The following is a 25685-nucleotide window of genomic DNA, read 5'->3' on the forward strand; positions in this document are numbered from 1 at the left end:
TTGGAAAGCTACCTAAAATGCCACTGAGCCAGTGGGAGTGTAAACATAGTACAGTTGCATAAGTCCTACTTACCTGTAGTAGTAGATGCTCAGATTCCTCACTGCCTCAGTGGCAGCACCCACCTGCCATTCTGGCTAACTATGCATAGCTGAGGTGGGTTTCAATCTCTTTGATTTGGCTGTTGTTGTTTTTGTTTTTATACAGCATTTTGACTGGTGTCAAATTCACTCCTGCTGGATGATTCTGGCTTCAGGTACTTTAATCTTCTTTGTGGAGTGAAAAGCCTTGCACACTCACTTCCTTTGACAGCTGAAAGCTTCGTCCTCGGGATATGCTCAATCAGCTGTCTGGAAGAGAGAAAGAGGGGAGTCAGAGATTTTGAAAGCTAACCAGTACTGGGTTACTTGGCAGATAACCCAAAATGCCACTGAGGTAGTGAGAAATTTTAACATCTACTGTTACAGGTAAGTAGAACTTACACAACTGTACCTTCCCACTTTCTTTCATAAAGGAAGGATGGAAACTGGAAAGGAATATTTCTTGAACAAATCAAAAATGAGCTCCAATGCAAGGCCTCAGCCTTCAAAATAATGTCTCTGCATTGCAATCCTCTGCCAACAAATTTGCAGACTCATCACTCATACACCCAAGATATTACACCACTGTCACGTTTACAATCACACTGACTGCCTATCATGCACATAATACAACTGTCACTAGATTTCCTGCTGTTCACACTTATTCACCTTGAATCCTTCCCCTTCTTTGCCAACTGATTATTTATTAAGAGTTCAAGCTACCTTAGATCTCCTCTACACCATAACATCCATTCAGACACCAAGAACAAAGTTGCACTGCACTAACATGTTATCCATCATAGGACCACAGATCTAGGAATGCCCTCCTACTTATAAATCATTTAGACGTGATCTTAAATTTCTATTCAAAGATGATATTCGTTCATGCTAGAAAACAGGTACGATTACCTGAAATTGCATAACTACCCATCTTCATCTTTGCCACCTGTGTCACACTACTCATATACAAGCTCATGGCTACCTACACTGCAATTAAGACATGAACTCCATACTCACCAGCTCAGCCATGGTCTCTTTACATGTTATACATAGGATATAGAAAAAACAGAGTGTGTTATCATGTTTTGTTTCGATCCTGCAAATATACTCTGATTATGTCTTCTTTTTGTGTGGACACACTAAATTGGCTGTAGATGTGAGTCTGCATGTCTATGGTATGAAAGAACAACTGCAGGGCTAGTCACCCGGTGTTTGAACATTAGCTCTAGATGATAGTCACTGTTGAAGTGACCACTTACACTGTGAGCAGGTATTTTGGAATTTGGTCAGAATAATAAAAAGTCACTGGAACCATGAATCACTCTTCACAATACACTTTTATTAACATACAAAATGAATAAAAGCAAGTTCAAAATCTTTCACCTAGTCAGGCTTCTTTAGGCAAAATGAGACTCTCTCTCTCTCTCTCTATATATATATATATAGAGAGAGAGGGGGGGTATATATAATACATATTTTTTCTATACTTGTAACATTTCATTACACTGTATTATGTTAGTTTATTTTTTTGTGTGTGTACTTTACTTGAACCTGAAAATGGTCCACTAAGATCAGTGTTTTGTCCAGGTTAACACATTCAAATAAATAAAATAAACACATTTAAGATGCCATGCTGCATAACTTGGTAATTCTTTTAAAACTTATTTGAATTGATGAAATTGCTCATACCTCTTGGAATGGCAAGCACTATTGTGAGTGCACATGTGATAAACTGAGGCAGATTCTTGCTGGGCACAGTGTCAGCTAAGCCACATGACTGATCCAAGATCACTCTTTCTTCATGTTCACTGTTCTTTGGGTCATCAACTATACTTGGGATGTCACTCTGGATTACTGTCACTCTGCAGCTAGTGCCACCTCCTCCATCATCAGTTGCAATTCCACTATCATACTCTGCAGGTGATCTACATTTATCAGTTACAGAGTCTACTGGGACTTCTTGATAATCTAGTGTACTAGGTGCTTCCTCCATCTCATTTATTTTGACATCCAGAAGTCAACACAGGACACTCTGTGAAGGAGGGAAAACAACAGAATTAAGCACAGCATGCAAATCAAAATTCAAAAAATAATTGCTGCTATAATTTTGTTATACTGAAAAAATATTCAGGTATACAATCAAATACATAATAACCATAATAATGGATCTAGGGTCCTTCTTTGTACTGCATGCATCCATATATTTTTTGTTCAGAGCATCTGTTTTGTAGTCTGTTTGGTGTTTGCTCAGCATGCAATATTATTTTCAAATAACATACTTCTACTGAATGTTAATTTTAACACAACTGATATGAGATAAAACTCTCATACAGGATACAGTGATACATGGTACACAGAGAGTGTTTAATTGTAATATCATGTTAACAGCTAAGTTCATTGCCAAACTATATAACCCTACAATCCTCCAAAAGTCTCTTCAAAAAAAAAAAAAAAAAACTCAAAGAGTATCTCAAAGTGAACTGGCTTTGCCCATGTACCAACCCTGATTAAGTTATAAACTGAAAGCATAATATGTAACTACGTCACCAAGCTCTGTATCCAATCTGACGTCTCTTGCTTTTACTGTCCATGAGAATTGTGAGTCCCTACTAGAGAACACTACTACACCATCGTACATAATCACTTTGTTTTATATTTTCTAATGTTATCTAACTTCTTGTGTAATCTATGTAATTTTGCCTATTTGGAGCTTTTCTCCCAGAGCCTCCAGTGAAAATGGGCATGCATCCAATCGGACTATCCCGTTAAACAAATGTAAAATAAATAATAAATAAATAAACAGTCTTTTTACATGTTTCCAACCATAATTAACTACATACTGGATGGACATATACCATGAGATACCCTCACTGAAAATCATTAAAAAAACCATGGCAATCAGTGTGCATTGATGTCAGTTGTGGTGGTGGTGGCGGTGTGTGTGTAGGTGAGGGGCAAATCTCTGAATGTTTCATTTTTTTTCTCATTCTGACCCTGTCCTGAGTGACTTTTTTGTCTGAAGTCATAAGATTCCTTAGCTATTTTCTCCACTTTAGCGTAATGGATGCAAACAATACAGCTCTGCCTAAGCTGCAGCATTATATATGCAACACAATTTGTGAGAGATGCAATTACATTAAGAACCTAGAGTCTATGCTCTCTCCCTCACAAGCCAGTATATCTGGCACTGAGATGATTATCAACACAATCACTACACTTTAAACATCACCCACAACTACAGACCACACACCTACATATGTGGAAGTTCTCAACAAAAACATACCCAAACAAAGGAAACCTCAGAGGAAAAAACACACGCGAAATCCACAACCCTCCACACTATATACCACGCATAGTCCACACACCAGTGTCTCTCAACCACAAAGGTCTAACCATAAACCCAACATATTAGTCATAGGAGACTTCATTGTAAGACACACAGATATGCCTTTCACCAGGCTGGATAAGGAGAAAGTCATGGTTAGTTAGTTGTCTGTCAGGTGCCAGAATCCACCATATCACACACACTCTCAAGTCGCTCAACAACAGATACTGTTATGACTCTGTCATAGTCCATGTTGGGGTGAACGACTTGAGATGTACCTCCCTGGACTATATGAAGAGAGACATGATTGAGCTTGCTGAATATGTGTCCCAGGCAGGTATGTCCCTAGCCTTAAACAGCATTCTACCATCACCAAGAGTGATGCCTCAATACAAACAGAAAATCATTGACTGTAACAATTGGCTTAGTTTCTGGTGTCATTCCAGGGGGATCCAGTACCTGACAGCCTGGGAAGTTATGATTGACAGACCATGATGCTTTGCCAGAGATGGCTTGCATCTGTCTCACTTGGGCTTCAGGCTTCTGGCAAAAGCCCTTGCCTCCCCTATAGTGCCGTTTTTAGGAAAAGTCCTGAGGTCGATAAAACCAACATAAAAATTTCAACAAAATGCAAATTAAAGGTCATGTTGCTAAACGTTAGGAGTCTAAACAAGAAACTGCACTCATTACAAGCATTCTTAACCCTGGGAGATGTTGACATTTGTGGAGGCACATAAACCTGTTTCAAAGCTGTGGAGAGCACCCCGGCCTTACCTGGTTACTCATCCTATCATACATTCAGACCCCAAACTGTGGGCAGCAAAGCCAAAGGAGGTGGAGTTTCAATATATATTAAATACACACGCCTACAGGCTGGTCAAACAGTATGACACACAGGAGACACTCCAGGTGCAGTTAACTCTTGACAAAACCCCTATTCATATCATAGCTAGCTACAGTCCCCCATATTTGACTCAAGATGCCCACTCCACCAATCTGGACAAATTCGAATCTATCAAGATTCAATCCTTTAACCTGATCCTGGGCGACTTTAACTACTCAACCATAGATTGGAAAAACTACTCATGCCAGAATGCAAATGCCCAGAGATTCCTCGATTTTATCAATGCAAATGCCTTGGAACAGCTAGTTGATACCCCCACAAGAGATGATAATATCTTGGACTTGGTATGAACCAACATGAGTGACCACTGCAGCACTCCTACAGTATCATCCTCCCTATTAAAATCTGAACATAAAGCGGTCATTTTCGAAGTCAGCATCTCCCCTGACCCTGTTCTAGCTAGGGTCAAACAGACACAAGTCATGGGCATTCAGAATTGCCAATTGGCTGAAACAACCGATGTTCATAAGGATCATTTGCATATATTCCATGTGCCTCTGATAGTAGAGGTTTGGGAGGTCACTCAGTGGAAGTTCTAGCTTTGCTGGAGTTTTAATTTTGTTTTTACTGATTAGTTTTTCAGTGACCTTCCCACTCATTGTTTTAGTTTGTTGTTTTGGATATTTTTGCAGTGACCTTAATGATAATGGACATCAGCTGGGTATAACAGCCCTGTGTTTCTAATGCTTAGTCAAACACTCTTCTTGTGCTGTGCTGATGAAGTCATAACAAGGCCAAAATATGCATATCCACAGCTGGTGGGGTTTGGCTTTATTGGCCTGAAATTGTCCATTAAAATAATGAAAGAAGTCATGGGCATTCAGAATTGCCAATTGGCTGAAACACTGATGTTCATAAGGATCATTTGCATATATCCCATGTTCTTCTGATACTACAGGTTTGGGAGGGCACTCAGTGGAAGTTCTAGCTTTGTTGTAGTTTTTATTTAGTTTTTACTGATTGGTTTTTCAGTGACCTTCTCACTCATTGTTTTAGATCCTATAATCCTATGAAAAAGTGACAATATAACATAGCTCTCAATTTCATTGACCAGTAACCAAGGAGTAAGAGACTGTTGGGATTTACTGATGAAAGTTAGAAAAGGAACCAGAGTTTTGGGAACAATCAACTATGGAGGAAAAGGTAAGGAGAATGGTATGAGGCTAAGCAAAAGTTTGGTTAGCAGATTGGAGCCTACTTTTCCCTACAAGGGATTGATAGCAGAGTATAGTCAAAGAGAAAGTGACGGAGGGTTGTTCATAGAGTGTTACTAGGCTAACAACCCCTAGGGCCCTTACAAGCCTAGGTGCGCTAAACCATTGTTAAACAAAAGATCACCTCTGGTAGTGTTTTTAGTCTAGAACAGAAGTTGCTATTAAAAATGGATAACTATTAAGACATATAAAATAAAGCATGATAACTACAAAGATCAATCAGAAGAACTTAAAAAAAGATTTGGGAAGACAGAATGGAAAGACAATATTGTTAGAAAAATATGTATCCACATATAAGCTGCTAGAGAAATATGTATTCACATATAAGCTGCTAAAAAAATATGTATTCACATATAAGCTGTTAGAAAGATATGTATCCACATATAAGCTGTTAGAAAGATATGTATTCACATATAAGCTGTTAGGAAAATATGTATCCAAACATTCAGACATATATAAGTTGTGTGGTTAAATATATATAAATGAACTTGAACATATATGAAATACATAGATTGAGAAATAGAATAATATGTAATGCATTTAATTCTGTAATAGTAGAAATAAACTCGCATATTATTGCTTGAAGCATAAGCTGCAGTGTGATTAGAAACTTGGCCTTGGCAGCTCGGCTGGCTCATGTCTGTCAGTGAAAGATTATTTTGCAAAGTTAGAAAATAATGAATCTGTGTGCATGTGTATCTTTTCCTGCTTCCACCAGAAGAATGGCCTTGCGCACTATCAGAGAAAATGTCCAGCTGGTGGACAATAAAGAGACAAAGAGAAGTATTAAAGAAGACATGCACCCATTGTATTCGAACTAATCTAAGAGCCTTGAATTGGCTACATCCTCGGAAGGACATTGTGACTGACCAGGTGCTTGCAAGGCTGTAATATTCTCATGGGAAAGTAACTTTTTAAAAATTGTAATATCAGCATTTTTCTTATGAATGGTCATGATGTAAAGACCCTGTCACTGACCACGTCAGTGAGGTGGGCAAAAGCTGATTGTAAAACCTATAAAATATCAGGTATTTCCTGAATAAAGCTAGACAAAATTATGTACAAGTTTGTGTATGGTTTTTTGCCTCCTAATGTACATTAGAGTATATGTATAGTAGATACCTGAGAAACCTGCATTACTGTTTGTTATTGACTGTCATTTTAAAGTGTCAAATGATTTTTACAGTCTGATTTTAACAATTTATTTAACAAATATACAGAGGAATAATGGGAAGACAACTGTACAGCTCTCGAGTATGCAGCGGAGTCAGAAAGGTTTGGAAGTTTTGCTTGGAATTGATTGCATAAGTATTTTGTAGCCAAGCAGACTTCCAAGAATTTTTCAAAATGTACATAACAAATGTTGGAGGTGTGATGGTGAAGAGAGAGGCAATTGGGAACATGTTTGTTGGGAATGTAACAAGTTGGCAGATTTTAAAAATTCCTACCAAATACATTGTGAGAAATGTTGTGGAGCAAATGGTTATAGCTAAAGAAATGATCCTTTTGAGCTGGGACATAGGATCTGAATTGCCCAAACACAGTAAGGCCTACCTAGTTAAATGCTGTTGGCCGCAAAAAAAGCTATTATTAGAAAATCAAAATTTTAATCTAAATCAGCTGTAACTGAAGCACTGAATATTGTAAAGGAGGTAGAAGAATTGGAAGTGGACTCTTTAGGAAAGGGAAGGAACAAACTACCGAGAAGTAAGAGGAATTTGTGGGAACATTATAGGCAGAATAGTGTTCAGGAGAAGGAGGATGAGAGAAGTTTAAGGGAGGGAAGGAAGGAAATGAGTAAGTTATATAATGGTGGAGTTAATGAAAAATGTTGAACTGTATATTGCATAAAAATAAATGAAATGTTATTATGTTTTCTTTTCTTTTCTTTTCTATTATTTGTATATGTACCTATGTCACTTTAAAAATATCATGTTTAAAATATGTTAAAAAAACAAATAAAAAGCCAAATATAATGGGGACAAAGGTCCAAAATCAGGGACAAATTTTAAATATGGCTCTAATTCAGTTTTAAAAAGTTCATATAAAAACATATTTTGCTTCAATGGGTACTTTTTGAACAATAAAAAGTATGGAATTCCAGTGTCAAATGCCAAAAAATATGGCTCTAATTTAGTTTTTAAAAGTTCATATAAAAACATATTTTGGTTCAATGGGTACTTTCTGAACAATAAAAGGTATGGAATTTCAATATCAAATGCCAAATAAATAAATAAAATGTCTGGCATTACTGACTGACCCCTAATCCTCAGTGATTTACCAGAAAATCATTTTTTATTAGGGACAGGGCACACATATGAAACAAAATCAGGGACACTTTGCAAAATCAGGATAGATAAAAAGTGTGCAAGTTATCATTAGCATTAACTGACCAATAAAGAATGTCTACAATACTGTATAATATAAAACGAGAAGGTATTTCACAGGAATCTTACGATAAATGGTCCTGCTCATTGCATGATACTTATAGGTATAAAGATCTGGGGCATCATCTCAAGATTCCATAACATCATCTTAAACCATTTCTTTTCTCAGTGCAGTGGGAACTTACTTCACAATCTCTTAGGGCAAGAATCCTGGACAAAGTAAAAAATAATGGGGTGACCTAAAATAACAGACAGTTTTTAAATATTGTCTTTTAAATTTAGAAAGTTGCTAGAACAAAAAGTTTTGCATTAGCATGCAGTTTCTTCTGAGTGGTATGAGGTCTAAAGCTTAAATACCTGACTTTGTTTCTCAGTGATTTACCTGAAAACCACAGATTCTTTGGGGGCATAGCTCTCAACCTTCAATCTCCAAAATGAGGAACACTGCCTCTCAAAATGTGGAATAAATGGGCAAAATGTGGGACACTTACCAAGAGCTTGCTAACAAATTAAACAAAGAAGCTCATAGGATGATTAAAATGTGATATTTTAATTATAGAGTAATTCTTTTAATGAAATAACATGATTCACTTCTATTTAACATAGATGTCAGATAAAAAATTGCTAACATTGAATGTGTGACAAATCCTTTCAATGTGGAACTTTGAGGAACATGAATTTTTTAAGACCCCAAATGAGGAACATTCCTCATAATGAGGTATACTTGAGAGGTATGTTTGGGGGACAGACCAAAATATGAGGCAAAAATCTATACTTTTTATGAAATTCTGTATAGTTGAGTGGTATGGTTAAAAATATAAAATTAATATACTCTGTGTCATCGATGTAATGACCAGTAAATGTACAGAATAATCTTCTTTCAGCTTTTCCCATTAGGGGGTCACCACAGCAGAACAGTCCGCAAAATGATTGGCAGTGGAGTTTTATGGTGTTGAGTTGCCAGCCCAGTCCCCAACCTTCCACAAAAGGTACACACACACACACACACACACACACACACACACACACACACACACACACACACACACACACGCACACGCACACACACGCACACGCACACACACACACAAACACACACACGCACACACACACACACACACACACACACACACACACACCCGTACACACACACACACACATGCACACATGCACACACACACACACATAAACACACACACTCATGCCGAGGGCCGATTTAGAGTGTACAGTCCACCTGCAACATGTTCTAGGATTAACAAAGGGGTTTATTCTATAGAAGGCTAGGGATGAAAACTATGGCAACATTTCTCATTGCTCACCTGAGTTTTCTGCAATGCAGCAGGAAAGGCTGGGAAGGTTCACTAACAGATGTCTAGGAGAAATTTGTCTTTCAAGGTGTTTGTATCTTTACAGGGCACCTCTGAACCCCGTTGCATGGTGTTCAGCTATGTGCAAATGTGAGGGCTTAAATGCAGGTGAAATTAAACACTTTTACACTAAATTACCAATGGGAAAGCACACAATGAGCTTTCCTCCAGTAATCTCCAACTCAGATGAGGCTCAGACTACACACTTCTGCCACAAGGGTGCAGGTAGGGCTCTCCTAATGTAAGATGGCTGGAATACTGCTCAAGTGTAACAATACAGTCTAGACTCAGCAGATCTGAATCTAATCTATGCTATGTACTAGCTACTTAAGGCAACAGGACAGCTTTTTTAAAGTGCAGAAAAATACAGTAAAAATCAGCAAATGATAAAATACATTCAGGAAAGTGCAAAGAAAATTCAGACATTCAGCTGTTCCTATTAGATGACCTGCAGTGATACTGCCCTTTGCACAAACTGGCAGCTCTTCACGTAGCTGTGAACAGTGAGAGACTATGGAGAGAGTTTCCTACAGAGGATTTTAAACTGGAAAGGTTTGCTTATATACAAGGCACTGGGAATCACGTTTGCACGAGGCTTTTATACCAGCAGGATGGAAGACTTTTACACAGTTAATCCCTGAGGCCAATCAGATAAAAACACAATAAACTTCCCACCAGCAGTTCCCACCTTGGATGGACTGAATTCGGCTCTGCTCCCACCAGAATGCAAAAGAGCCTTCTTAATGCAAAACAAACTGGTTTTGAGCTCAACTGCAGCAACACATACTTCACAATAAAAGTCAGAATTCCTGGAATATCAGAAATCCTTAGAAATAATTTCACTAACCCTGAGAAATGTTTAACAAGATACAGAAAAATGTGCACAATGTAAGAAAACAACAACACAGAAAAACTTTGGAAAACTTAGAAATATTTTGGCAGACTGAATGTTGGCAAACTCAGAACAGCTTTAGCTTTTGCAGTACCAGAGGAGGTTAGGAAGTACTAGAATACTGTTAAAACAACCTAAGAGCAGTACAGTAACAAACAGATGGCATTTCTTTAACAATTGTTGGCTGAAAAACAGTGATAAATTCAACTAAATCAATAAATGCGGCAAAGAATTATTAAACAGCACTGAGACAGGGCAGGTGAAAAAAATACTTATATCAGCTTTGTAGGTCCAGATGGTTTGAGACACAATCCAAAAAATCCAAAAAAATTTTTTTTTGTTGCCTGTGTGAACTGCAATCGTTCCCAAGGGAAGAAAGTCGTTGAGGGCTTGCAACGTTAAAAGCACTGCTCTCATCTCTAGGACATTTATGTGCAGGTGGTATTCGAACGGTTGCCACGTCCCATGAACCATCCTGCCCTGATAATGACCCCCCACCCGATCAGGGAGGCGTCCATAGTGACAGTGGCTACCAGGGCCGGGGGTACAAAGGGTCTGCCTTGGTGAATCTGGGGAGAAGTAATCCACCATGAAAGATGATTCTTGCAAGTTTGTGTCACCAGGATTTGGTGACGCATTGGAAGTTGTTGGTACGACCACTGAGTGAACAACATCCACTGAAGTAGACGCATGTAGAAGCGGGCCAGGAGAAGAAGGGTAATGGCCGCAGCCATGAGGCCCAACACCTTCAGAACCATTCTGGCTTGCACCTTTTTGCTGGCAAGGATGATCCTCACGTGACTTTGTATATCTAAGATTCTTTGGTCTGTGAGGGTTGCTGACATCCGAACAGTATTTAAGTTTGCGCCTATGAAGGTAATAGACTGGCAGGGCAATAAGGAGGATTTTTCGTAGTTGATCGAAATTCCCAAATGAGTGCAGAGATTTAGTGTGTAATCCCTGGCTTGAAGAAGTTGATGCCTGGTGGTGGCTGAAAGGAGCCAGTCGTCGAGATACGGAAACACCTGGAATCCTTGACGTCTCAGGTGAGCCGTGACCACTGCCATACATTTGGTGAACACTCTGGGGGCTGTAGTGAGACCAAAGGGCAGGGCTCTGAATTGGTAATGACTGGACCCTAGCCGAAAGCGGAGAAACCTTCTGGAGCGTCTGTGAATTTTTATGTGATAGTATGCGTCCTGAAGATCTATTGAGCACATCCAGTTGTCCTTCTCTAGGAAGGGCAAAATCAACTGAAGTGTGACCATTCGAAATCTTGTCTTTGTCACAGACTTGTTGAGTCTGCTGAGATCCAAAATTGGTCTCCAGTCTCCCATCTTTTTGGGGACCAAAAAGAATCTTGAGTAGATTCCGGGCTCTGAATGGTCTGTTGTAACTGGCTGAATGGCTCTTTTTTGTAGAAGCTTTAATACTTCTAACTCTGCAATTTCTTAGACCGGTGGTACATCTGGAAGGGAATTTGTGTGAGAGAAGGACTTTCCTCGAAAGGAATTTTGTAACCTCGGATATAATCGACTGTACCCATCTGTCTTGAGTGAGGGAATGCCAGGCTTCTGGGTACAGCGATAGTCTTCCCCCGACTGCCTCCAAGGATGGACAGTCGGGCAATATCTCAGGGATGCTGGAAGGGCTTGTCAGAGAGAGGCTCTCTGCTTCCCTGGTTCTGTGGACCCTCTGCCTCTAGAGCTGCTGCCTGTTGTTATTACCCCCTCTGCCTCTAGGGGTAAACTGACCACGGTGTCCGGGCGTGACTCCTTGGGATTTATGGAATCACATCTTTCCACCCTTCTGTCCTTTGGGGTAAGGTCTAGAAGGGGTGGAAAACGGACCCCACGGCAGAAAGGGTCTTGCCGTCCTGTTCACACCTGGTCAATGTATCCTTCACTTGAGGGCCAAACAAAGCTGACCCACAAAGGGAGAGTTTGTGAAGGACGCCTTAAAGGGATCTGCAAAATTACAGAGCCGCATCCAGGATTGACGCCTAAGAGCCACCCCTGTACCTGCGGCTCTACCGCCTCCATCTGCTGCATATGATATCAGTCGCATGGAGGAGTTAGCTATAGAATTAAGGATTCCTAGCTGAGAAGCAATTTTTCTTGAGCCCCTGCAGTCAGAGGATCCTGTACTACTTCACCTAGTTCCTTAAGGATGTCCCTTTGGAGTCTGGTGAAGTGACATAAGTAGTTCAGCGATAGCGAAGGTCGCTGAAGAGAAAATCCGCTTACCATACCTATCCATGGTCCTAGAATCCTTGTTAGGAGGATGGACTGGTACGGAAGGATCTGCAAGTTCCTTCTTAGTGGCAGCCGCCACCACCATGGCATCAACAGGGACACCTTTCGTAAGGAATTGCTTTTCCGAAGGGGCAGTAATAAATTTAGATGGCCTCCTAGGAACTGGCTCTACAGAGTCAGGAGCAGCCCAAGCCTTTCGAGCAATAACCTCCATAAGGGGGTCAAAAGGCAGAGACACCCAGGAAGTGGAGGGCCGAGATCCAAACGCCTCTAGGTATACCGACTCATCCTCAGAGGGATTTGTGGAGGGCCAGTTTCCCCTATGTTTTAGGAGTTCTAGGATGTCTGAAAAGGAGACATCCTCAGAGGGGGATCTTGGGGATCCCTCTGACTCATCTAAGTCGGTATCTGAAGTGATAGACTCAGGGGAGTCTAGGTGTTTCCTCTTACAAGTCCTCTTGCACGGAGGATCTTCTGACTGATCAGGAGAATCCTCGGAAGAGGGGGTTATTCCCAGTGGGGAAACCTGAGGCGGTGGATCTCTGGGTCCGGGAGCAAGAGAGATGGAAGAGATATTGACAGGCACTGTAGAGGGAGGAGCTAAGGGAATGGACTGCTGGCTGAGCCCAGTGGCCAGCACACTCTTCATCACCTCGAAGGCCCCCCCCCCAGGGAGGTCCGAGAGAACCCGTTCCGAAGAAACCGGGACTCCAGGGCCCACTGAAAGGGAAGGCTCTGAGGCAGATGTCGGAGCAGAGCTCACCAAGGCCGAGGCTCCAAGGGGAAGAGCGGGGTCGGACAAGGGTCCGATGCCACTCACCCCCTCGGAGGAGACCAGGAAGCCCCACCACCGAATCCCTCTAAGGAAGGTCTCAAGAGGAGATAAGAGTAGATGCCAAGGGTGCAGAAGGGGGTATCCCCTCAGCCATAGCAGTAACTATCCCCGAAGACTCCAGCTCCAAACTCTGAGGTAGAGTTGAAGGAGGAACTTGAAGAGGGTGTGGACTAATAGTCGTCTGTTGAGACGGACTATGCAGCATCTGGGCCAGTGCCTGTGATTTCAATAATCTACTTACCACCCTCTCTAAATCATGGTCTGAAAGCCTGGACGACCTAGATGATCGGCTCCAATGGCTCCGCTCCGAGAGGAGAGGTGAGGCCGGAGCCAAGAGTATCGGTTCCAAGGAAGGGGACCTGGATCTCTTCCTCGAAGGAACCATCGGAGCCGAAGAAACCATAGATCCAGACGGAGCCGAGGACTTTTCGGCTCCGAATGAAAATCTCGATGCATCGGCTCCAGCCGGAGCCGATACAGAAGTAACAGTAACGGTGTCAGAGCCGGTCGGCGCTGACACCGAAGCCTGAGCCACATGGTGGTCGGAGCCAGTCGGAGCCTACACCGATGTGACCATAACAGTATCGGCACCGATAGCCATCGGTGCCGAAGATTTCAGCAAGACAGGATCGGCTCCAGCCGAGTCGCATCTCGACTCGGCGAGTCGGAGCCGAGGCCACCGGCTTAGATACAGAAGCCTGGGCCTTAGTAGACTTAAAAGTCTTGCTCGGAGCCGATTTAGCCGGAGAGCCCTCCGGTTTAAGGAGACCCCTTAAAATCAACTTATTTCTCCTCTCCTGCAGGACTCTCTGGCTAAAGGAATGACAAATTGCACAGGAGTCCTGCAGGTGGAGAGGTCCCAGGCAATATAAACAAGAAGTGTGACCGTCTGTCAGAGACATCTTCTGACAGCACGAGTCACACTTCTTAAAGCCTGAGACCTTTTCTTTGGACATAGTAGTACACAACAGTACACAACAACACAGTCCAAACAGACAACTAAAGTTATCTAAAAAAATATATAGTAAACTAACCTCTTACACACACACACACCCTGACGGGGGGGGATGGGAGTGAATGAAGGCCTGACTAAAAGAAGGGGAAGGAAATATAATTTTAGTCAGAAAAGGGCTTACAATTAAGTAAAAAGAAGGTATTCTAAAGAAAGGTTAAACTTTAGGGGCAAAAAGTAGTTAAACACTAACACTTACCAGGAGCTGGCAAAAGGAGGACCTCATCAGCGAAGCGGCAAACGAGATCTGGGTACTTACCGCCTTGCATCATGGGATATGGGGCTGCCTCGAGCTGGTAAAAGTGACTCTCGAGCTTAGCAAAGTGCCGAGTCGGAGCCGAGGAGCAAGTATGAAGGCAAGATTGACAACTTAACATTCAATGATTTACCTGAAAACCACAGATTCTTTGGGGGCATAGCTCTCAACCTTCAATCTCCAAAATGCGGAACACTGCCTCTCAAAATGTGGAATAAATGGGCAAAATGTGGGACACTTACCAAGAGCTTGCTAACAAATTAAACAAAGAAGCTCATAGGATGATTAAAATGTGATATTTTAATTAAAGAGTAATTCTTTTAATGAAATAACATGATTCACTTCTATTTAACATAGATGTCAGATAAAAAATTGCTAACATTGAATGTGTGACAAATCCTTTCAGTGTGGAGCTTTGAGGAACATGAATTTTTTAAGACCCCAAATGAGGAACATTCCTCACAATGAGGTACACTTGAGAGGTATGTTTGGGGGACAGACCAAAATATGAGGCAAAAATCTATACTTTTTATGAAATTCTGTATAGCTGAGTGCTATGGTTGAAAATATAAAATTAATATACTCTGTGTCATTGATGTAATGACCAGTAAATGTACAGAATAATCTTCTTTCAGCTTTTCCCATTAGGGGGTCACCACAGCAGAACAGTCCGCAAAATGATTGGCAGTGGAGTTTTATGGTGTCGAGTTGCCAGCCCAGTCCCCAACCTTCCACAAAAGGTATATACACACACACACACACACACACACACACACACACACACACACACACACACACACACACACACATGCACGCGCGCACACACACACACACACACACACACACACACACACACACACGCGCACACACACACACGCACACACGCACACACGCACACACGCACACACACACTCACGCCGAGGGCCGATTTAGAGTGTACAGTCCACCTGCAACATGTTCTAGGATTAACAAAGGGGTTTATTCTATTGAAGGCTGGGGATGAAAACTATGGCAACATTTCTCATTGCTCACCTGAGTTTTCTGCAATGCAGCAGGGAAGGCTGGGAAGGTTCACTAACAGATGTCTAGGAGAAATTTGTCTTTCAAGGTGTTTGCATCTATACAGGGCACCTCTGAACCCCGTTGCATGGTGTTCAGCTATGTGCAAATGTGAGGCTTAAATGCAGGTGAAATTAAACACTTTTACACTAAATTACCAATGGGAAAGCACACAATGAGCTTTCCTCCGGTAATCTCCAACTCAGATGAGGCTCAGACTACACACTTCTGCCACAAGGGTGCAGGTAGGGCCCTCCTAATGTAAGATGGCTGGAATACTGCTCAAGTGGAACAATACAGTCTAGACTCAGCAAATCTGAATCTAATCTATGCTATGTACTAGCTACTTAAGGCAACAGGATAGCTTTTTAAAAGTGCAGAAAAATACAGTAAAAATCAGCAAATGATAAAATACATTCAGGAAAGTGCAAAGAAAATTCAGACATTCAGCTGTTCCTATTAGATGACCTGCAGTGGTACTGCCCTTTGCACAAACTGGCAGCTCTTCACGTAGCTGTGAAAAGTGAGAGACTATGGAGAGAGTTTCCTACAGAGGATTTTAAACTGGAAAGGTTTGTTTATATACAAGGCACTGGGAATTGCGTTTGCACGATGCTTTTATACCAGCAGGCTGGAAGACTTTTACACAGTTAATCCCTGAGGCCAATCAGATAAAAACACAATAAACTTCCCACCAGCAGTTCCCACCTTGGATGGATTGAATTCGGCTCTGCTCCCACCAGAATGCAAAAGAACCTTCTTAATGCAAAACAAACTAGTTTTGAGCTCAACTGCAGCAACACGTACTTCACAATAAAAGTCAGAATTCCTGCAATATCAGAAATCCTTAGAAATAATTTCACTAACCCTGAGAAATGTTTAACGAGATACAGAAAAATGTGCACAATGTAAGAAAACAACAACACAGGAAAAACTTTGTAAAACTTAGAAATATTTTGGCAGACTGAATGTTGGCAAACTCAGAACAGCTTTAGCTTTTGCAGTACCAGAGGAGGTTAGGAAGTATTAGAATACTGTTAAAACAACCTAAGAGCAGTACTATAACAAACAGATGGCATTTCTTTAACAATTGTTGGCTGAAAAACAGTGATAAATTCAACAAAATCAGTAAATGCAGCAAAGAATTATTAAACAGCACTGAGACAGGGCAGGTGAAAAAAATACTTATATCAGCTTTGTAGGTCCAGATGGTTTGAGACACAATCCAAGTCTTATAGTCACAGGTGTCTAAGCCAGGCACAGGGAAGCTCTGCATAAATGAGTACAATCTGACAAAAATGTAATTCTTTTATACCAGCAGGATGAAAATCTCATACAGTTAATATCTCAGGCCAATCTGATAAAAACACAATAAACTTTCTAACAGCATCGAGCTACCTGGTTGGTATGGCATTAGAAGGAATGTTCATTTTTTGTGCTCTTCAGTGGAAGAGATGGGGGGTGGACTGGCTTAATACAGATACAGTAAACTGCTTTTTTTCTTGTTCTTCACCTGAAGTACTGATAGCTGAGGTGGTGAGGAGCTGGTTCATGGTATTAGCTGAGTCAGCTACACTTCTGGGTATGCAGTTCTGGGTATGCAGTTCTTATAGATGCACAAGATGCATGTTTGTTTGAGCAATTACATGATTGTGACTATTAAACAGCAGCCAACCACTTTATAACTGAGTCATGATTAAGGGCAAATTATTATCACTGTAATAAAGATCCAAAGGGGATTTTGCAGGCTAATTCTTTATCACCACTGCTGTTATGTCTTATCCTTAACCCATTAAGGTGTTTACTTAATAGACTAGGATATGGTTACAGCATAACTTCCAAAAACCTCTTTAAAATGACATCTAGTCTACTTTTTATGGATGATTTAAAAGTGTATCGCTCATCAAGACAAGCACCTGAAAGCACAACTAGAAATGGTTAAAACTTTCTCAGACAATATAAGCATGACATTTGGGCATGATAAACGTGCAAAAGCAACATTTATAGAGTGAAAGCTGAAGCACCAAGGAAATATCATCCTGGGGCAAGAACGTGCTATAAAGGAGTCTGAATAGGAGGTCATAGATAAATATTTGGGAAGAAATGCAGGGTTAACAAAAAAAAAAAAAACTTGAAATATGAGAACAAACCTTAAACTGCCTTGATATTTAGGAATAAAGCTTGATCACCCTGCTCCAGAGGCATAGCTAGGGTAAAGCAAAGGGTGAAGCCAACCCGGACGTTATGTTATTTTTTTATTTTTTTTTTTTTTGGGGGGGGGGGGGTTAATGATCAGCAGATGCCGATCGGTTTTCAGTGCATTATCAGCATTTAGAAATCAATGCCGGTAATGTACCTTTGTTATGACTGACTAGCCCCTAAAATCATTAGCAGTTGCTTGTACAAGAAAGACGAAAAAATACTTCTTCCTTATGAATTGGTATATAAAAACAGTACATCGCAAGATCATATATATGAATTGGTATATAAAAGCAGTACATCGCAAGATCATATATCCCTCGGTCTGAAGGAGGTACGAGCCTCACGAGTCCTCATAATTAAGCATACATGTATTTAATAGTGGGCTACACAATTAGTTGCTGGCATAATCAGATTTAAACACAGTGAAACAGAATTTAAAAGTGAAAACAATAGCGAATGTGAAACGAGAAAAGCAACGCACTTAGGAGTCAGGGCTCTAACCCGTGTGTTTGGAAATGGTCCATCGTTTCCAGTAACAGATTTCCATGTTTAGCAGCAGTGATACAAAATTTAGGATGGAAAGCAAGAGACAACATACAGTGAAACTACCCCCCCCCCCCATCCTGAAATCAGTGATACTGATTTGGGGCAGTTTAGCCAAGAGACAGGTATACTCTCGCTATTAAACAAGTTCTCTCACCAGTTTCCTATACAGGTTGGACAAAATGGATTTGCATATGAGTCTCAAAATGTTTACCTGCCTCAGTGTTACTGCATTAACCGTTTTCCTCCTGCATTATAAACACAATTGGAACCTGTAATGCGCGTTTTAATAACAAAAACTAGTTATTATGTTTCATACCCCGTACTCACCCTACCACTACTCTTCTGGGCAGATATCCCCAAATAATTCCAAAACCTAGATCTCAGGTTGTAACATGGAGAATGCATTTAGTGAAAGAGTAAAAAAACGACGCTTCCCTAAGTGGTGCTGTCTACCGAGATCTAAATGCTCACTGCGAATGTAATCAGGGAAAAGTTTCAGCGTGGTTGTCTGTAACCAAGGCAACGCAAGTTTCTGCCTCTGGCGCATTCGTCTCATTCTCGTTTGATTTCTCGCAGCTGTTTTCGTCTCGCTTTTCCAACATTCTCGATACCTCGTGTTTATGTAATCTCGAAGAGGTTTAATAGTTATATCTTACAGTGCAAGATCATTTAGGAAGTTGTATTTGAATGGCTGTGTGTTGTTCAACCGTGAAGAAATGGAATTGCACGTTTCTAGAACATAAACTGCATTCGGTGCAAAAACTTGGTTGCTTTAAAATATATTGGTCTCTTGGAAAGGCTCTGGTGTGATGTCAGGATAAAATATTCATATTTAAATAGTGATAGCAGTCATATATCATACCCGTATGGTGTGGCAAAAGAGGCTTATTACCATACTGTTTCTGGTGCTTTATTGTATTTTATTTGCTAACCGGGTAAAGTTGCTGGTCTGAGACCCTTTTTAGCCACAAAAATAGTATTATATTCGGAGTGTGTAATAGTGTAGAACATATTTTATAAAAAGTCGCATGCCTTGCAGATGTAGTAAATACAAATTTAAGGTGATCAATGAATAGCTAATATTGGACATTAACATAAGTTGATAGTAAAATATATACAATTGCATATAAACATAATATTATATGCATATAAACATAATATTATAAGGGTGGCCACAGTGGTGCAGCGTTTAGTGTTGCTGCCTCACAGCAAGAGGTTCTCCAGTTCAATTCTCAGCTGGGGCGCCCACTTCTGTGCAGAGTCTGCATGTCCTCCCTATGGTCGCATGGGTTTCTTCCGGGTGCTCCGGTTTCCTCCCACATCCCAAAGACATGCTGTAGGTGGATTGGACACTCTAAATTGGCCCTAGGTATGAGTGTGTGCGTGTGTGTGCCTTCTGTGGAAGGTTGGGCGCCGGGCTGGCAACTCTACACTGTAAAAACTCCACTGCCAATCATGAGCAGACAGGTGATCTGCTGTGGTGACCCCAACCGGGAAAAAGCCGAAAGAAGAAGAAGATAAGCATAATATTATAGAGTCTTAATAATATGTACCTGAGTCAGCAATTAACATTATTAATATACATCAGCATTAGGGGATTAATAGCAAGTAGTATGAAACTTTTGTAGGGAAACTTGAAATTCCTCCCCAGCTCTGCTTAGTCTTCCAGCTGTCCTTTGTTAATGTGCCTACACAGCTCCTAGATCCCCAGCTGCTTCTGCCAGGTAGTCCCAGAACTGAACCTAGCTTTGGGTGGGTCACCCAAATTCTTGAGGAGTCAGTTTTTCACTGCACATTTGTAATCCCTGGGGAATGTGGTATCCCATAGGAAACATGGGAAATGAAGCTGGGATCCATCATGCATGTATCAGTTTATTAACAGACCCTAAACCTCTTGCTTGTCCCAGACTACTGACATCAGTGTTGTTCAGCTAGATTGGCAATAAGGCTAATCTTTAGGTCACATCTGTCTTAAGCCCTTAGAACTACTCACCTCGTAGCTCTCCCTTATATAAGGCCTGGAGATCTGCCTTGTTATGAACTCCAGTCTCTACCAAAGCTTAGTGAGTCTTCCAACCAGTATGCTTCCTCCTCTTCAGCATAGGTATGTCCATCCTCCTGGTTTGTGTCATCAAGCTCCTGAGCTGTTAATTGGGCTAGTTTCAACTGGGCAGTAGCCCAGGCTTTATCCTGACAGTTAGTGCAGAGGACTGAAACTCTCAGCTATTAATGTGACACTTCCTTTGCCCATGGTACTGGGTTTCATTCTTATACATTCATTTGTCTACTATGTGACTCTGATCAAGTGACTTAACCTAGTTAACAAATAGGTAAAATAAAAATCTGCCTACTCTACCTTGACAGACTTTGTTGGACTGACATTTTTATTAAAGTCTGATGCTAATATTTGTACAAATGTATTTATTCATTCATTCATTCATTCATTTGTTTATTTGTTTGTTTGTTTACTTATTTATATACTTCCAGCTGTTAACCAGGATAATGCACAGGGAAGTATAGTGAGAATGATTGAAAGTATAATTAAAAAAGTTAAATTGTTATAGATAGTAAAGGAGATAGATGACATTGCAATTAGTGTTGTATTGCCAAATAGTGTGCATTTACCTATGTCATCTTAGTAAATAGAATTACAAATGTATATTGAATGGAAATTGAAGTCTGTATGCTAGAAAGCTTTTAGTCCCTTTTCATTTTCTCTAAAACATTTTACGTGAATATTACTTTTTAGTAGTCCACTAGCTTTTACCTAAAGACGGGATATTTGGTTTGATTTCTAATATTCTTTGGCAAGCCATTCCAATTAGTAGATATGATCTTTACAAAGCTTTCTCTACAACAGCTAGGATAAATTGTGGTCAATAACATGTTAGAGATTCTTCAGTGCTACTTTACAGGATGTAGGGAGACTTCCTGATATTAAGTTTATTTCTCATTGGAGGGCAGCATCTATCATATAACTGACTGAAACTTAATATAGATAAAAGGAAGGCTGCATGAGCTGTATATGACTGCTAGTTCTCTTTTTGTAGGATAAAGAAGCAGTGCTCAGTTTTGGGGACATGACTTGAGATTCTAAAGATTTTATTAATGGTAGCCTGAATGAGTTAAGTATTTTGGCTGATGTTAAGCGCTACCATTGGTAAAGTATATTCAAGCTTGGGTATTAAGATATTATTTGCTATAACCCTTCTGGATTCTGGAGTAAGATGGTCTGATATAATATAATAGGCTTTAAGTTGGATTGTTGCTTTGGCCACTATATGTTATGTTATGTTCACTAAAGAGGAAGTTTTGACCTTACTAGAGTCCCAGAGACTTATATTTTGTGACTTTTTGTTGTATGTTTCCCATTCAGTTAAATAACATAATGGATTTGATTGTTCATAATTTCATATTGGTCCTGAGGAATATATAGACAGTTTTATTAGAATTTATAAGGAGCTTATTTTTGTTAAACCCAATTTCAAAGGAAGTTCTGTCTTGCTTCAGATGCTTTTCCTGTGAATTTAGTGTGTGATCCAGTCTTAGAATAGGTTAAGATATCATTAGCATATAAGTTGAGAGGACGATGAGAGTGAGATATTAATATCCTTTATACGAAGGGAAAATAAAACTACTGATCCCCATGGAATACTTGCAGTGAAAGTTCCTAAGCTGGACTCATGACTACCAAATTGTAGTGCTGTCTCCAAAGACAAGCTGTTGACATTTTTTAAATATGGAGATGGTGATCAACACATTCAAAATCTGTTTTCAGGTCTGTGAATAGTCCTGCAGTAAGCTCTTCCTCTTCCATGTTTGTGTACATTCTATCAACGGTAAAGTAAATTTTGGTTAGAGTATTATGCTATTCTCGAAAAATGTTTGTGAATCATTCCATACCCCCATATTTATCAATATGTAGTACCATTAAAGAGTGGAATGAGGGCAAAGATTAATGATTGGCCAGAGATCAGTTTTAGGATGACAGATATTAATAGCAAGTTTAAATCGACTGATTAGGGTTCCTGTTATGTATAAGTTAAACATGTTCAGCTGGTTTAGAGATTTCTGAAGCAGCTAAGCATACTATGGAGGGATGAGTTGAATATGGTTTTGGAGTTCTGGTAATGTTTCAAGATATCTTTGTATAGTCTTAGCAGAGATTTCTGTGAAATGAAAGAGAAGGTAATTTGGAGGAGAGAGGTTTATTAAATCATTCCATGACCTGAGGAGATGCTCAATATTAGTAACATACTTTTATTCATTATGGTAAATGCTTTGACTGCTTGGATTGTATGACGCTATATCTAGGTTTTGAAATTTCATTACTAGCTTTCCAGTATAACTTTTATAGAGAGGCTAGCAGAGCCTGCTTACATCTTAGATAAGAGTTTTTTTGTCTGTTTTATTTGTAAGTGGAAACCTTTAGAAATAACGAGAATGACACTGTGGTCATACATGCTTCCTGTTCTCTTCTAGATATGCCAAACACTGTCCCTTAGTTTTATTTCAGTACATTTGTCAGTGCTGATCCAGGGGTATCCTCTACCTTTAATCATTTTGCTTACAGAGAAGATTTTCGCTATGATATGGCCATACCTCTCAAGCTGTAAGTGCAAGAAATCTGTGTAAAGCCAAAAATAATGAGGAGGCAGGGCCCAAAATAAGGGAAATATTTTAAATATTGTACTTATAAACTTAGAAAGTTGCTAGAGTAACATGTTTTGCATTAGCTGGCACTTTCTGAAGGATTTGAACTCTGATAATCAAATCTATGTCATATATCAATAATTTGTTTGAAAACCACACGTTTTATGAGGAAAAGGTGAAAAATATGAAGCAAAAATATGGTTATTCTGCAAAAAATATGGACAGTTGAGAGGAATGGATATGGCTAATCAGGGAGCCCAATATGTCTAGGCCTACTTCTACTCCTAGCCAACACACTACTAACCACCACCCACCTCCCCCACTTCCAAAAAACAACTCTGACCAAGTCTTTATAAACTTTAATCTCTGTAGTATAGTAAATAAAATCACTGAATTCCATGCAACCCTTAAAGCCTACCTACCAGACATTGCAGCAGTTACAGAAACCTGGTTAAAGCTCCACATAAAAGACAAACAAATGATTACCAATGGATACAACATAATTAGATTAGACTGACCAAACAGAAGGGGACTCAGAGTCGCCATTATGTATAAAGACACACTCAAAATAGAGTTACTGAATTGTTCCCCTCCTGACCTTCCCAACTCCAAAATTCTAACAACATGCCCAACAATAAACCCTAACAAAACTATTATTATCATAACTGCCTACCTCCCCCATGGAAACAACCTCCCATTGATTGAAAATCTCCTCCTTTGGGCCTCAACCACTTTTAACCAGGAAATCATCATCTTAGGTGATTTCAGCCTGGACTCCAACAACCTGCAACTCCAACAATCCCTCCAATTTCCTAAACCTCTTAAATTTCACTCAAACCATATCCCGTCCCACAGTTTAGATAAACACTCAAAAAAGCAGTCCACTCTAGATTGGATACTGACTAACAAACCTAATCTAGGTTACTTAGCAGGCTGCCTTCCTGACTCCCTCAGTGATCATTCACCTACCTTCCTGTGTAGAAAACAAGTTCAGTCACAAACCAACACAATATACAAAACTGTCTGGAACAAGAAAAACTTCTCCCCCTCCACCTTCAACCTCCTACTTCAGAGTACTAACTGGTCACCTCTTAAAAACCTCCTACTTGATCAGGCAGTGCACTACTTCAATAATAACTTTCTTAAAATCCTTAATGATCTAGCACCAACAAGACAAACTAGAACAAAAGCTAAGCACATACCTTGGCTAACTAAAGATACCATCACACTAATGAAACTAAGAGACAGGGTATAGTCTGCTTACCACACCACCAAAAATATATAAAAAAACACACAATATATCAACAGCTCTGCAACCAGGCTAAGAAACAAATAAAAACAGACAAGCAAAACTACTTCCTCTCATGTCAAAAAACCCTCACCAATACAACCTCAAAACATTTTGGCAAAACATTAACGATTTTCTCAACCCAGGATATAGCCCAACTCCCTCCTGACACCTCCAAGGCTACTGTCCCTATAGCTACTCAATTCAATGCCCACTTTATCAACTCAATCTCATCACTTCTCAGTAGTCAGACTGCTCAACCTCTCACTGTTTCCAATTCCTCTTCTGACTACCCTACCACCTTCTCCTTCTCCTGAATCCAAACTAACTACATAAAATCACTCCTTTCCAAACTCAAACCCTGCTGTCTAGCTGCTGACCAACTACCTAATGAATTCCTTAAAACTGCTGCTCCCTGAATTGCCTATCCCATGTTAGTATTGATCAATCGCTCCATCTCTGAACAATATGTCCCCCAGCTGTGGAAAATATCTCACATCATTCCACTACACAAAGGAGGCCCCTCTAAAGATCTAACCAATTACCATCCCATAGCCATCCTCTCCCTTTTAGACAAGATCTTAGAAAAATTCATTCACTCCCAACTCCTTACCCACCTCCTTAATTACAACCTCCTCTCAGCACGGCTTTAGACCAAAACATAGTACCAGCACTGCCCTACCATCTTTCACAAGCACCATACAGGGTCATATTAACAATGGGCAAATGGTCTCCTCTATATTTACTGACATGTCAAAAGCCTTTGACACTGTCTCCCACAAATCCTACTAAATAAACTATCATCCCATGGCATTAACTCATCAGCCCTGTCCTGGTTTCATAGTTATCTCTCTAACCATCAGCAGACCACCAAGTGGGTGGGAGCACACCCTGCCCCCCTACTACCCATCACTATTGGTGTCCCCCAAGGCTCTATCTATACATTGGCCCCTATTCTTTACAATCTTTACCAACAACCTCAGCACTGCAACCCAACTAGCCTCCATAGTCCAGTATGCTGACGACTCTACAGCCCCCACACACCAAAGACTGCAAACTACCATGCAAATCTCCTTACAGGACATAGAAAATTACCTCGCTAAACATCAGCTCATACTAAACCCTAATAAAACCAAGTTAATTATTTTCAGTTATAACAAACCCAAAACATGTCTGACCCCGCTTTCAATCCTCTCCACAAACGGAACCAAAATAGAGCCCACTAACCAAACCAAACTTCTAGGTGTCACAATTGATCATTACCTAAGGTTCGATACCCACATCTCCCTCACCATCAAAAAAGTCCACTGCAAACTAGGCACCCTTTATAGAATCAAACCTTACCTTACAGAAAGTGCCAGAGTAAACGCTTCCCATACTCATCTGCTCTCCACCATTCTCTATGGCTCCCA

The 25685-nt window shown here is 40.3% G+C and overlaps 1 protein-coding gene across 1 annotated transcript in view; it reads right to left on the reverse strand.

Annotated features, from left to right (window-relative positions):
- The window catches only part of CFAP92 (cilia and flagella associated protein 92 (putative)), a 1173156-nt gene extending 1154361 nt beyond the window's left edge, over window positions 1-18795 (reverse strand). Inside the window, exons 1-2 of the mRNA XM_044078084.1 lie at window positions 18660-18795; window positions 1768-2110 (exon numbers count right to left, since the gene is read on the reverse strand). Of these exons, the coding sequence (XP_043934019.1) occupies window positions 1768-2071 (304 nt within the window). The 5' untranslated portion in view covers window positions 2072-2110; window positions 18660-18795. The remainder of the gene's footprint in view (window positions 1-1767; window positions 2111-18659) is intronic.
- Window positions 18796-25685: the final 6890 nt, after the last annotated feature.

This window comes from Protopterus annectens, chromosome 7.part0 (assembly GCF_019279795.1).
Source record: "Protopterus annectens isolate FY-2018-M chromosome 7.part0, PAN1.0, whole genome shotgun sequence".
Lineage (NCBI taxonomy): Eukaryota > Metazoa > Chordata > Ceratodontiformes > Protopteridae > Protopterus > Protopterus annectens.